The 13,889-nt window shown below is 36.4% G+C and overlaps 2 protein-coding genes across 2 annotated transcripts; both read right to left on the bottom strand.

Moving 5' to 3' along the window:
* Positions 1-538: 538 nt before the first annotated feature.
* ndufa4a (NDUFA4 mitochondrial complex associated a) lies at positions 539-4,650 on the bottom strand. Its single transcript, XM_065252685.1, has 4 exons — positions 4,491-4,650; positions 3,162-3,250; positions 2,827-2,887; positions 539-852 (listed from the first exon to the last, which is right to left on the bottom strand). Exons 1-4 carry the CDS (start codon positions 4,530-4,532, stop codon positions 796-798), a joined length of 249 nt encoding a protein of 82 aa, XP_065108757.1. The 5' UTR covers positions 4,533-4,650; the 3' UTR covers positions 539-795.
* A 1,761-nt stretch (positions 4,651-6,411) lies between these two features.
* slc35b1 (solute carrier family 35 member B1) lies at positions 6,412-13,701 on the bottom strand. Its single transcript, XM_065252684.1, has 9 exons — positions 13,107-13,701; positions 12,063-12,166; positions 10,852-10,982; positions 10,747-10,777; positions 10,097-10,257; positions 9,874-10,000; positions 8,197-8,303; positions 7,884-8,037; positions 6,412-7,276 (listed from the first exon to the last, which is right to left on the bottom strand). The coding sequence occupies exons 1-9, from the start codon at positions 13,226-13,228 to the stop codon at positions 7,224-7,226; spliced, it is 990 nt and encodes a 329-aa protein (XP_065108756.1). The 5' UTR covers positions 13,229-13,701; the 3' UTR covers positions 6,412-7,223.
* Between the last annotated feature and the right edge of the window lie 188 nt (positions 13,702-13,889).

Raw genomic sequence — 13,889 nt, 5'->3', positions numbered from 1 at the left:
TACTGTGGTTAAGGAAAGATTAGGAAATTTATATTAGTATAAAACTGGGTCATGTGGTAGAAATTTGTGTATTTGATATTTTGAGAGAGATAATTTGGAAAGTAATGAACAATTTATTATACAGTTATTTATTGCATTAGAAAAGTACCTCATACAGAAAACAAAATGGGTCCTTTGTAAACCAGATCGGTCACATTTTATGAATGATTTTAAATTATAAGTAACCCTTTGAAAAAAGTAAGAAAAAAGCTGAAATATTTTTAAAAGTACTAAACAAATTTCTCTCTTCTTCTTCTTCTTCTTCTTCTTCCTTCTCTAGTAACAAATATGATACCTCTTAATCATGTGACATTAAATGTAAAAATTAAAATAAAAAATAAATACAGTTTACTGAAAACTTTTTTATTTCACTTAAAAAAACGACAGTAAATCCAAAATATTGGATTGTACCCAAAATTGTACTTTCAGAAACATGTACACACTCAGCTTTTCTTTATCTGCAGACACGCACACAAAGACTCAAACATGACACATCAGCTTGTTTTTCTCTGTAAGGTTCCCTGTTTTATTATTTGTTCAACAAAGAATAGAAAGAAAACACAAGTGACATCACTGATTCAATTAAGTTAAGGAAAAATCTAGCACATTAGAGACAAAGTTGTCCTACTTAGTCTCTATGTATAAATTAACATGGGAGAAAGAATTATTGAAGAAAAATGTGGACTTGTTGCTCTTTAGTTTTTGTTTTAAAACAAGTATTTGGCCCAGCACAGCGTCTGGATTCCCTGGACACATTTAGAAGTCAGGACCGTTCTTCTTTAGTTTGTTGTAGTCCATGTTTACTGCGTAAAACTTGGGAGGAAATAGAAGAATTAGACATTCTAATTGATAAACTGAGAATCCATATTAAGCAGTTGAACAAGATAAGCATAACACGCACCCTCCTAAATCCATTAACTGCTGCCTGTTTAAGTATTGAACTTGAACTTGACTGCACATCAAATTCACATTAAGGCACAAGCTTGATTAGATTTGTGGCAACTAACAGAACAAAAAATGAGCTTGTGGAGCGCTTAATGAATTAAACTCATTAAGATCCAAGATTAGGTCTCGATACGGTCTTTCAGTCACATTTCTTAATATGTTCCCCTACAGCACTTTGGTAACAATGGCAGCATTTTACTACGTAGGCTGGTCAGTTAGCTTTTAAACTTAAAATGACTGTTGCAGTATAACATCCTGAAGCCTGCTTTATCATCACATTAAAGAAATGTTTTCGATTCAAAGAAGTTATGCTCTATTTATTTCATCAGTGCAGTGGACTCGATTAGCAGCAAAAACTGTTTTGACTCGTCACTGATTTTGTAAAGACATTCAAATGAAATCCAACTTCTAGTAATGCATTTACACCAGAGGTCTACGGGGCAAACACGTTTCGAAAAGTTTTAATGCAGAAATGCACAGCTTTTTTGTTGAAGCGCTCACACTAATCCTTTAAGTACTTAACCGTGTATTAAGCTGTAATTGAGATGTAAAGTTATCTAAATTGTGGGTTGATAAACTGCATGCATTTGAGAGGTAGTTCTTATGGTTGGATTTCTCCATAAACAGACTGTCTGCTATTGCAATCTTTGAATGTATTATCCAAAAGCATTTAAACTTAAGTTTCGAAAGATTGGGTATTACATGGCACAAACAAGCTAAGCAATATTATCAAATATATGAATTATATTTTAATTATTTTCAAGAAAACACCACATTTCTGGTAGAGGTTAACTTATATTCATCCCACAGCATTTAATATCACGTTGATTGCAAGTAAAACAAAATAAAACTGTAATCTGTAAATGCACAGAACACATTTATGCATATGTATCAAGATGTTATTACTTGTAAAAACCTAATACACTTAAAGCAGTGGCGAGGCCAGAAATTTTACATTTAGTGAACCTCTGTGAAATAGGGTGGACCTCAATGCCTACTCTTAAATTACATAATTTTACAACTTAGTGGTAAACAGATTACATTACGTTTTTGAGTCATGGATCGAATAATTTTCAGATCAGCAAAAAATAGAAATAAGGAAAATATTAAAATGCTTGAATGTTAACATCTACAAGTTTTAGAAACACATGCAAATAATAAACTTTCTACATGAAAAGTTATTTATTTCTGAATGATGCATATTTGAGTGATTATTATTAACTCTTTCACCGCCATTGACTAGATATCTTGTCAATTAAAAGAAAACGATTCCCTGCCAATGACAAGATTTTCCGTCTTTCCGCAATACCGCAACTTTTTAAACCCGGAAGTATTGCCCTATGGCAAGCGGCTGCATGTCCGTGTCTGTTTTAAAGATCGCTCTGAATGGGATCTCTATGAAAAGTCCGTCACAAAAATTTAATTATCTCTGCTTTTTGCTCAAAATGTGGTGTTTTTGCAGAAACCTACCCATATTCAAAAGCTGATTACAAAAGAACCACTGAAGGTAGGATGAAACTTTTTTTGTTGTTGTTTGAAAGCAGAGGGTCTGTTCTTTCATATGGTATATTGTATGTTTATATATTTAAAGAAGAACATTTTCTGAAAGGCATTAAACTTTGGTAAAAATCATGAAAAACGCTGGTGCTGGCTGGCAACTTTTTTTTTAAATGCTGGCGGTGAAAGAGTTAAAGAGAGTATTATTATTTATGCGGGATTTCTTCGACTTTTCCACAAAAAGTCTCTTCTGACCAGCCATCAATCTGAATTGGCCAGTGCCACCCTGGCCCTTATGTAGCCTCGCCACTGACATAAACACTGAATGTCACTGTGATCTCATACCTTGTACTGGTCAGTGGGGCCCAGTTTATTCCAGGGCTCTGGGTTGTTTTTCTTGTCCCAGCTGTGGAGAAGGAGCAAATTAGGGTGCAAATGATTTCAAGCATGCATGATAAAACTGAACACCAAGATGGCATAAACACCGGCCAGCAGCCTTCCAGACTAATCGATTGGGTCAAGGTATTAAAACATTTTTTAAGTATTAGTACAGACCAATTCAAAAATCAAAAGCCATTTCTCTTCAAGTTAGGTGCAATGAAAGGCAACAGGCCTGCGTTTAATTATCAGTGGTGAAAGGCAGATGATTAATGGACTATTTTTACTGCACAGATGCTTACCAGACATCCGGGTTACGGATGGCCAAGCGAGCCAGATATGACAGAGACATGGTGCATCCACCACCAATGAAAATAAAGAGTGGGATCAGCTATAGTGAGAAATGGAGAAAAAACAACTGTAACAACTGTTTGTCGATGTCAACAAAACATTGGAGCTTGACAAATGTAGCCATTATAAAAGTAGCAGCATGTCTAAAAAAAAAAAGTAAATGATTGTGTTCAATGGAAAAACAACAACAGGTGTATACAGGGTTGGAACAACATGAAGGTAAATCTCAATTTGTATTGGAGTGGACTTTATTTTTTCATTTCCCAGGGCGATTAGAGTAATTGTAAGTTATTTCTTATACATACTGGTATTAGGGCAATAAAATATGATCAAGCCCTGCAATAAGCACATGATAAGTGATTTTTTGATGTTTTTCGGTCTGCCAACAATCTGTGTGCTTCTAATTTCTAGTTTAAGTCACCAGTCAGTCAAAATAATCATCATTTTAGCAGTAACTATGTGCCCCAAAATTCAACTTTGCGTTTGTGTATACTTAATAATAAAGTACAAGAGATACAGTCAAAACTTTGACTACCCAAACCTTCAAGTCCCAACAAATGAAGAATAACAACTAATGAAACCGTAAATAGAGGTAATTAAAGGTTTACGCCATACTGTCCTCAGTGTAACACGCGCGTCCTTGAGTTTCAGATGTCAGCGCTGTCACGTCACGTGACAGGCGGGCCACCTGTGGCCGGAGTTTGCTTCAATCATGTATGCATATTTATTCTATTCTGAAATAAACTATTACAGATAGTCATATTAAAATCACATACAAATGTGAAATGAGTGCGATTCGTACACTGTAACGAGTGTGTGTTTTATTTATTTCGTTAAGAGTCAAAAGACTCGAGACAGATTTGACACTTCGACATGATTGCGCAGTTTCAGTTATAAACTAAGAGTGGTTTCTAGCAAATACAGCACATTAACGAGAGCCATGTCACGAAAAACAAAGCACTATGTAAAGTTTAACGTTTTAGATATAAGATTTATAAATATTCACGACTTTTATTTCTATGCAAGATGTTTAGCTTGCCCGACATGTTTAACGTTAGTTAATCGTGGCGCGATCGTGAGGACAACCGCATTTTAGCCCAAAACGATTTTCTGTTACAATATTTTAACATTTATTTTGTTGATAGGTAGGTATATGTTTCCTAGACTGACAGGATGTTTAGCATTCCATAGCAGTGACGCTAACGGTAACGGTTCTAAAACACGTTCCTCAAACATTGTTTTATTAAGGTAAACCCGTTTCACAATTATAAATCACTTACGGCAGGGTGGCTCCTGAGTTGCCGACTGACCACGTTCAGCATTGTGATAAATGAGATGAATCAAAGCTCCCAAAATGTACAGAAGAGAACTGCTTAAACGCGGCCTACGTGAGCTCTAGTACAATCCTTCCAGCACTGGGAAGGGACACATGGGACCCGTGGCACCTTACAGAGTTTGCCTGAATTAAAATAGCAGAGTTTGTATGTTGGGGATATTTTGTCATCATATTGATCGTATAAATTATTATAATTCCACAAAACACTAAAATTATGGTTGTAATATAAATATGTGTAAGGTGGGATTTTTCAGTTATTATTAAATGTTGAGGTATTTTGTAACGGCATTGCTTTGGATACCCTCAAATACAGAAGGACGTACTTCAATGTGCTGTGTAGTAAACGTTATAGTAGTGCAGGGGTTAGAGAAGGTCGGTGTAGGTCGTTTTAATAGTATTAATAAAGTGCATGTAATAGTTAGGCTATAACTTAGGCAAGTGTGCAAGTTAGTAACTAAATTTGTATAGTTAATGAGTTTAGATTTGTTCTTTTAACAACATTGTTAGCATTTTTTTTACTTTTGGGTTTAAATTTTAAGTTGGTAATGTCTGTCATGTTAAGTGTGTCAGAGATCAATATGTCATACCTAATATACAGCATATGCATTACATAATATTTTTCGATTTAGGACCATTAATATTTTTTGTATTATCTTTCTCATGAAATGTCTTTATTAAAATTAAAATATGTCGTACTTAATATAATAGATATTTTTATGAAAGATTTAGAGATTAGAGATTTTTTAATTAAAAAAATATGAATGTTTTTTTATTTTGTGGTAAAGCATATATATTTCTTCAAAATTTATTTTATCAATACTAAATATTTTCTTTATTTAGTTTTTATTTATTTTTATTGCGTTTTTTTAATTATCAGATTTCTATCAAATAAGAGTCATGAAGAATTCAACAGCAATCTTTGGCCTTGGATGGTGTATATATAGATACTCAATCGCAGCATTATTGAAAATGCATTAAATGCATATAAAACCACACTTCCATTGACTAACAAGTCAATGATTACAAAGTAATTTTATTAACATTAGGCCTGCCTGAAAAGATATCACTACTTCTGACCACAGAATTTTATGCATTGATCTGAAATACCACAGCTACCACCATCATCCTGCATTTTACATTCATGGGACGTGATGCGAAAACACCCTTGAAATTCATAAAAATGAGTTTGAGATTATAATAACAAAGCAAGAAAGAAAAAGAAGAAAAACTCTTTATCATCCATTTTAGCTGGGACACCCTCAGGGCAGCTTGTTCAAATGGCGAGTGTGAAAATATAGTTTTGCTTTGCTGCCAGTTTTCCTCTGCTAGCTCTTTTAATCAAATTGCCTTCTTGACATCCGGCCGTGTTTGTTTCCCTGCAATTTCATTTTCGGTTCTGAATTGCACATTAACCTTTACTCAAAGTTCCTGTTAAACAAACAGTCACTGCGATCGCATTTATGAGATGTGCAGTGTTGACTCTTGTCAGGTACATTTGATCCGATTTAAGTGCTCATCTTTTGCTCTTGTCCTGTCAAGAGAACCAGAGATAGGACTACACATTGTCTGCGACACTATTGTGTATCACACCACCTACGAGTACATGCACTTTAAAAGGTGTGTCTGAAAATAGGCACATTACACACAGGCACATGTTCAGGGTTGTGCGTTTAATGTCATTTAATTGTTTTCTCTTCCCAAACAGAACGAGAACATGACGCTGGCAGACATGAGAGAGGATTTGGCAGACGTTCCCCAGTGACAGCTGGTCCATTGCATTATCCAGCAACCTGATTACGTTTCCCTTTTATTTAAACACTCATAACAATTCCAAGTAGATCCCTGCTTAGATAGGCAGACTACAATTCATCTATAAAATATGATTTTTATTCTTACCCAAGGATACAATACAATGAAGATTATATCTTTTTTGTGTAAAAAAAACCTTCCTAAACATTTGCTTCTTTACTGACTTTTAACGAGACATATGAGATTACTTAGGATTTCAATATAAATATGACAATATTAGGTATGAAAATTCATGTTTTGACAAAAAATATCCAAGTGGGTCTGTCTGTGAACTTATATAAACAGCCTCCCACCATCTGTAAATTATATTTGTATATTTCATACACAATGTAAACAGCACGCACACGCAGACATACACACTTCCTGGGGAATGCACTGACAATAAAACAAGATTCACTGCCTAAATTAAGACTAAAATTAAGGCAGAACCCGCCTGTCTTATTTCTCAACTGACTGGTAGGTGTATTTAAATATGTCAAAAAAGCATGAATCCAGGTAGTTAAAAATTCAGTCGTTGTCTCGCTGGGAGTGTTCCAGGAAGTACAATCAAACCGTGCCGTGTGCACTTTTTAGACTACGATCTTTAAATAGGTTCATTATCCAACCTTTATCCGTTTTGATTCTGCTTTAAAATTTCAGCATAACAGATTATTAAGAGGCACAGATACACTGTAGTCTGCACCTTTACTGTTACCATGGATACCATTTTGAGAGATGAAAGGCAAATATATCCCATAATTAAATGTTACGAGTATAATAACAATACTTTGAGCGCTAAAACGTAATATCTGCAGTAAACCACTGATGTAAATAGTGCTGTAAAGTGTTTAGAGAATAAATTTTGTAGGAGTCCGCATACAGACAATCTTTAGTGCGTCGTCTTCTTAGGAGTCTTTCCAAATTTGGCATCGAGTCCAAGTCCTAGAAGACAGAGCAGAGTCACATGGTCAGGCTTATTATAAATATCCACCTTCTATGTTCTCTGGACTGATTATTAGCACTGCTAGATACAGAAAATCTCAACTTTAACAAGCATTGCCAGTCAAAAGTTTGGAAAGGCACCGAATCTGCGTCTCATGATCTTAATAACCTCATGATCTGAACCAGGGGTGCCCAAACTTGGTCCTTGAGGGCCGGTGTCCTGCAGAGTTTAGCGCCAACCCTAATCCAACACCTAAATCGGCTAATTAAGGTCTTACTAAACATACTAGAAACTTCCAGGCAAGTGTCCTGGGGCAAGTTGAGGACTCTGCAGGACAACGGCCTCCAGGAACGAGTTTGGGTACGCTTAAAATAGCATTGTAGACAAATATAAAAAGTTACTTTTTTCTTAGTTTTTTTCTTAAATGGATGAGTTGAACCAGGCATGAAAAAGCAAAAAAAGTCTTACAAAAGAATTTAAAATAAAATCCCAGAAAAGTTGGTTAAGAAAATGGCCGGAGTGTGTAAAGATGTAATCTAGTCAAAGGGTAACTACTTTGAAGAAACAAAAAAATATATAAGATACGTTTTTTTGCAGTTCACTCACCGAGGAAGACAAGGATTGTCCCGAACCACTGCATAGTGCTGATGACGTTTCCAAACAACAGCACAGAACCCAGGATGGTGAAGAATTTCCGAGTCGTCGTGATGATGGAACAGGTGAGAGGTCCGAAATACACCACAGTCATAAAGATGAAGGTCTAGGATAGGATCATGACGAGAGGCAAATATGTGGCAATTTTAGTAATGTTAATTATTATTTGTACGCACAATCTGGAATGTAAATCTGAATTATTATTAATAGGAGTGTGTATATAAATAATGGTAATGTTGTGTACACACACACAAACCAAACCTACCTGTCCAAGAGCGCTGGTCAAACCAAACAGGAGAATATTATTGATGATGTTAGGATAGCGTTCGGTAAATGTCAAAAAATCCCACACTTCACCTGTCCAGAGCACAGCTTTGGGGAGGAGAGAGATAAAACATTTCAAGCAAAGGTTATAAGCAGGGTTCAGGTAATCTTTTGCCACATTGGCTTCGAGAAAATATGCTGGGCATAAACATTTCTAAGAAATAAAACTTTGCATTATTTTTATAAAAATGGATTTGCCCTTAGGACAATTTGGTTAAAAGTAATGAAACATCTTTTATTTACTCGCCAAATCCAACTTGTGCCCACATGCTGCACATTTGATCATTTTTTATTCTGGTTTTGTTATATGCTATTCTGTCATATTTTGCATGGTTAGAACAGAAACTAAAGCAGAAAAACGTTATCATTTCTGACAACTTAGAGAAAAGAAAAGGTCATGGGAAGATTCCTCTGGTTTCATAATGAGATGCTTGGAAGGAAGGAAGTTTGATGCATGTGTGATGAGATTAAAGATTAAAAGTGTGGAACAGATGCCTTTCAGAGATGAAGCAGACAGACCGAACAGCTGCTGGAGATCAGCAGGGCTGCTTCTGACATCCCTGCCCCATCATAACAACACTCACATTATCCATAGAGCCAGAGCTCCCCCTACTGGATGACAAACTCACACACACTAATGAAATAGTGTTCCTGTAGCCCAAATGATTTTTGCATTGCATTAGCAGTAAACACAGATACTTAATAAAATTGTACACCATGTAATCCACTGCAAGTCGCTTTGGATAAAAGTGTCTGCCAAACGCATAAATGTAAATAATCCTGACAAACAGTTCTTAATATCTGTAGTTTGTGTAATTATTCTGGAAAGGAAATCATTTTTAACTTCTCTTTTCAGCAAAGAGCCCATAGTTGCCACATAGATTTAAAAGTAACAATTTTTATTTAAATTATTCAAAATAATTTAAATTACCCATTTTAACCCGTTAACTGGTGCTGTCCTATGAGCGGGACACCTAAGTTTACTTCACTATTTTTCAGGTAAATGTTAATCTATCAGGACAAACTATATATTGTTGGAAAGGTCTAAGAATGTAGTTTTCATATTTCAAATTCAAAACCGTTTAGCAGTAAAAATAAAGCAGTAACTGTGATTTATTCATTTGTGACAAGAGTATGCAGCAAACCTCACAAACATAATAACCTTTTATATATTAAAAATAATACTATATTGCTTTTTTATTTATTATAAATAAATGTAAACTGCTATAAAAAAATTATTTTCACCTCCAGACACTTCATAAATAACGTTAAAGTGTCTTCTTTAAAACAAGACCAAAATTAAATAAAAAATGCATTAATTTCAAGGTGTACATCACCTTTTCATTATTAATTAATTATTAAATCAGCTGAAAAACACAGTCTTTAGAAAACCTAAAGGGTAAATAAAAAGATAATTGAAACATATTCCTAAAATGTTAAAAACTATATTTTATATTTCTGTTAATATTCAATATAAAACAAGTAATTCAGACATCCAAAATATACCAAACAGAAAGGTTTCCTGGTTCAGTCAGTTACAAAATATGAATGATACAGAGAACTTTCTGGAACACTTTTGGTAAAGTTCAGATTATATAAACCCTCTATAAATACTTACATATTCCTAGGACCAGCGTGGACCAAAGGTTGACATTCAACATCATGTGATTGGCTCCCGTCTGATAACGCGCCCTCATGTGATCCTGAGAAACACCTGTCAGCCCATCCAGGGTTAGAGAGAGCAGCTACAATCAAAGAGAGACCACACATCAGGTCATTTTAAAATTGAGGACAACAGAACTTGGTCATCCTCTAGGGGAAAATGTGGAATAAAGACCAACCAGCAGCATTTCTCCAAAGCCAAATATGTGCTCATCTGATGTCGTGGAACCTTTGTTGGGTTTGTAGAGGAAGAGGGCGACCCCAGCGACGATCAGAAATACACATAGATACTTTGCCTTTGGATATTTTTTTCTTAGGATTGTGACACCCAGAATCATGACTGTGGAAACAAAAAAATATACTGAAAATAAATAGTGAATAGAAAAAAAAATACTCTGTATTAGTCACTGAACAAAAAACAAACATCTAAATGGGATGAGAGTAGGAGCTACATTGACACCCAACAGTATTTGGCCACACTTGCTATTGTGTTACACAACAAAATACCAAACCAACTGGAATTTGCAAACAACTCTATGAGGTTTACTTCACTTTTTATAACCATTTTGCCAATGTTTTTTACAAACTGGTTAACATGTTCCACTTAGTAAAAGTACGTTCGACAACCAAGAAGAATCCAAGTGCTTTCAAGTATTGTGTTGGATTAAGATGACCAACCAAACATAGATATATTGCTTGAGAGCTGCACCTTTATGTGAAAATTGTGTAATTTGAGGTGTACTACAGTCAAACCAGTACAGCATGTTTTACATTCTTGACTGAATCTGTGTTTGTGTGATTACAACAGATAAGGATGATATTATCTTACCTGGGATTGGTTTACAGGATTTTCCCAACACCTAAAAAATATCAAGAATCATAAGCAATGGTGTGAGATGTAGAGGGCGATATGCAAGTAATGAATCATACAGACCTGTGTGGGGTAGTTGACATACTGCAGTGCAGAGTTACTGGACACCATGGCGCCCAGGTAAGACAAAGAGCACACGCCATATAGCCAGCTTTTTGTGTGGTCCTGCTTCGCGCCATCAAAACACCATATTACTACAAAAACACAGAAATAAGAATAAGAAACTTCTTACAGAACGTTGCTGTATCTCAAACGGTCGACCATTGCATTAGCAATGCAAAGGTAATCACATTAAACGGACACTCCACTTGAAAATATGCTCATTTTCCAGCTCCCCTAGAGTTAAACATTGGGTTGGAATCCATTCAGCTGATCTCCAGGTCTGGCGCTACCACTTTTATATAGCTTCATACTAGCTTAGCACAATCCATTGAATCTGATTATACCATTAGCGTCGCACAAAAAAAATAACCAAAGAATTTCGGGATTGTTCCTATTAAAACTAGTTACATCGTGTACTAAGACAGACAGAAAATTTTAATTGGCGATTTTCTAGGCCGATATGAACAATACACTCATTCTGGCGTAATAATCAAGGACTTTGCTGCCATAACATGGCTGTAGGAGGCGCAATAATATTACGCAGTGCCCGAAAATAGTCCCCTGCTATTGAAAGTTACTAAGGGCCGGTTCACATTTCGCGTCTAGAACCGCAGGGAAAACGAGACCGTTGGTTGGTTCTTGTCACATGACCTCCAGTGCGCTTGCAGCGTTTTAAAAAGTTGAAATGTTTTTAACTCAATGCGGTGCGGACCCGCCTGGAAAAAACTAGCGTGTCGCACTGTGTGCATGTCCGTGTCGCTTTCGTTATGAGCGCGCATACATTTGAAATAACGAACTTGAGTGTGCAAAAGACGGGATATGTGAACCGCCCCTAAGGGGACTACTTTTGGCTGCTTATGTGCCTAGAATATCACAACTTTTAATTTTCCATCGGTTTTAGTACACGATGTAACTACAGAAGAGTCAAGTTTTAAATAGGAAAAATATCAAAACTCTTTGGTTATTTTTAGCGTGATGCTAATGGTCTAATCAGATTCAATGGATTATGCTAAGCTATGCTAAACGTGGTACCGCCAGACCCGGAGATCAGCTGAATGGATTCCAAAAAGGTAAAAATGTAATATTTAACTCTAGGGGAGCTGGAAAAAGGCCTATTTTTTAAAAAAGTGGAGTGTTCCTTTAATGCCATGCATAAATGTGCAAAGTCTTACAGATTTGGGCAAAAGCAGCATTTATGATGCACTGGATGAAGACAAGTGTGGTGGCATAGCGAAACTTCTCCTTCTTCCCACCATGACTATAGTCCCCTCGCGTGCTAAAAAAAGACACAAATGGGACACATTATGGGACTGAAGCGAACAGTAAGACTTCTTGTTGACGGTAAAAAAGCAACACTTGGAGGACATAAATATGTTGTTGTGAATGAAGTACTCTTACATTAATTCTTATTAAAAAGGATTTCCTTTATAGACAAATGATCACGGAGATGTGTATCAGAACTCAATTTAAACATGGTAGGATATTACAAGACAATAGATGTCTGGTGTACAATAACAACAGAAACCCAGTTCCCATGTGATACAAACCATTCTCATGACGCATCAAGGGAAATGCATTGTGTTGAGTTGTGTTAATTAGACCACACGCCTTCAGGGATTTTGAACACTACACATAAACTGTAAAATTATCTGGTAAATTTCAATGAAACAGTTGTCCTGTGAAATAATGACACCTGTATTATGTGACAGTCCACGCAAAAAATAGGCCACTCAGAAATGCTCATTGCCTGTCAATCCTGATGAGCTGACATTCGGATTTGTTTGCTTGTCTGTTGGGGCGGAGCTTTGAGAGAGGGTGGGCGTATAATAGTCAAAGGGTTTCCAAACGGCAAAATTTTGCAAAATAAGCCCAGGTTTTAAGAACAGATGTATAAAAATAAATGCCAAAAATCAGAACTCACTGTCTCCGAAAGGTAAAGTAACTTATGGCAAGCTGACGGCCTCTACACTATTATAGTACAGTGTAGAAAATACAAACGAGTCAACCGGCAAGGAGAAATACCTAAAGAGTCGTGTCCTTTCTTACCATTAAAACATAGCCACAGATTACCATCTTTCTGTAACAACTAAACATTTTAATGAAAATTAATATATATAAGGTTTGACGCAAATAATGTTGTACAGTAAATCAGCACACGGTCTTCCGTACATAAAGAAACATCTAGAATGCTATGCATACTCTTCCCATGCTCTTACATTGTCTCCTGCAGTATCCCATAATAAAAGTAACAGACGAACACGCCGAAGAAACAGACGATGAACCGGAGCCGTTCGTTCTGCCAAAGTGACGGTTTGCTTGTTCCCTTGCCGGTGGCCATGCTAATGTCCTGCAGTCTCGGTATGGACACGGACACCACTCCGCTCCCAGTACCCCGCGATCCTGCGTCCCGATCCACTCTACCGGCTAGCAACGGCCCGGAAATGATGACGCGACTCTCCTTCTTCTCTCTGTTGATGACGAGACTTGTCTTTCTCTGCTATTACTTGTATAGCCGTAAAGCGTCGTACAATAATGAAGATATCACACTATTGCCCTGACAACTTGATATCTTTTCTTTTACAAATCAGTGAAGCAAAAGCAGCGCAAGTGTGTCGCGCGCTAGCCGTGTCCAAACGTCCGCATCCTCGACATTTATATGTGCGATGAATGCACGGCATTTATCTTCAAATACTGTTAATTATTGCATCTGTCCGTTCTGGACATTTAGGAAATGTGAAGGAGAAATGCTGCATGGACACTCACTAATAAATGTTTTCATGAACGCGTCAAAGACGCTTGATGAAACGGACCCGTTTCAGTGAGTCTGTTCGTGCTGCCTGCCTGTTACTTTAGGGATAGAGAAATGTAGACAGATTTTAAGTAACTTATGATTAAAGCTGATTCATGTCATTATTTATCTAAACCACGACGATTTCGTAGTCGTTTGCTTCCTTTTTTTGTATAGTATGTATTTCTTCGCACGACAAAAAATGCACTCA

Source organism: Paramisgurnus dabryanus, chromosome 3, assembly GCF_030506205.2.
Source record: "Paramisgurnus dabryanus chromosome 3, PD_genome_1.1, whole genome shotgun sequence".
Taxonomy (NCBI): domain Eukaryota; kingdom Metazoa; phylum Chordata; class Actinopteri; order Cypriniformes; family Cobitidae; genus Paramisgurnus; species Paramisgurnus dabryanus.
The sequence above is the reverse complement of the archived record's forward strand: the minus strand, read 5'-3'. Positions and strand labels throughout refer to the sequence as shown.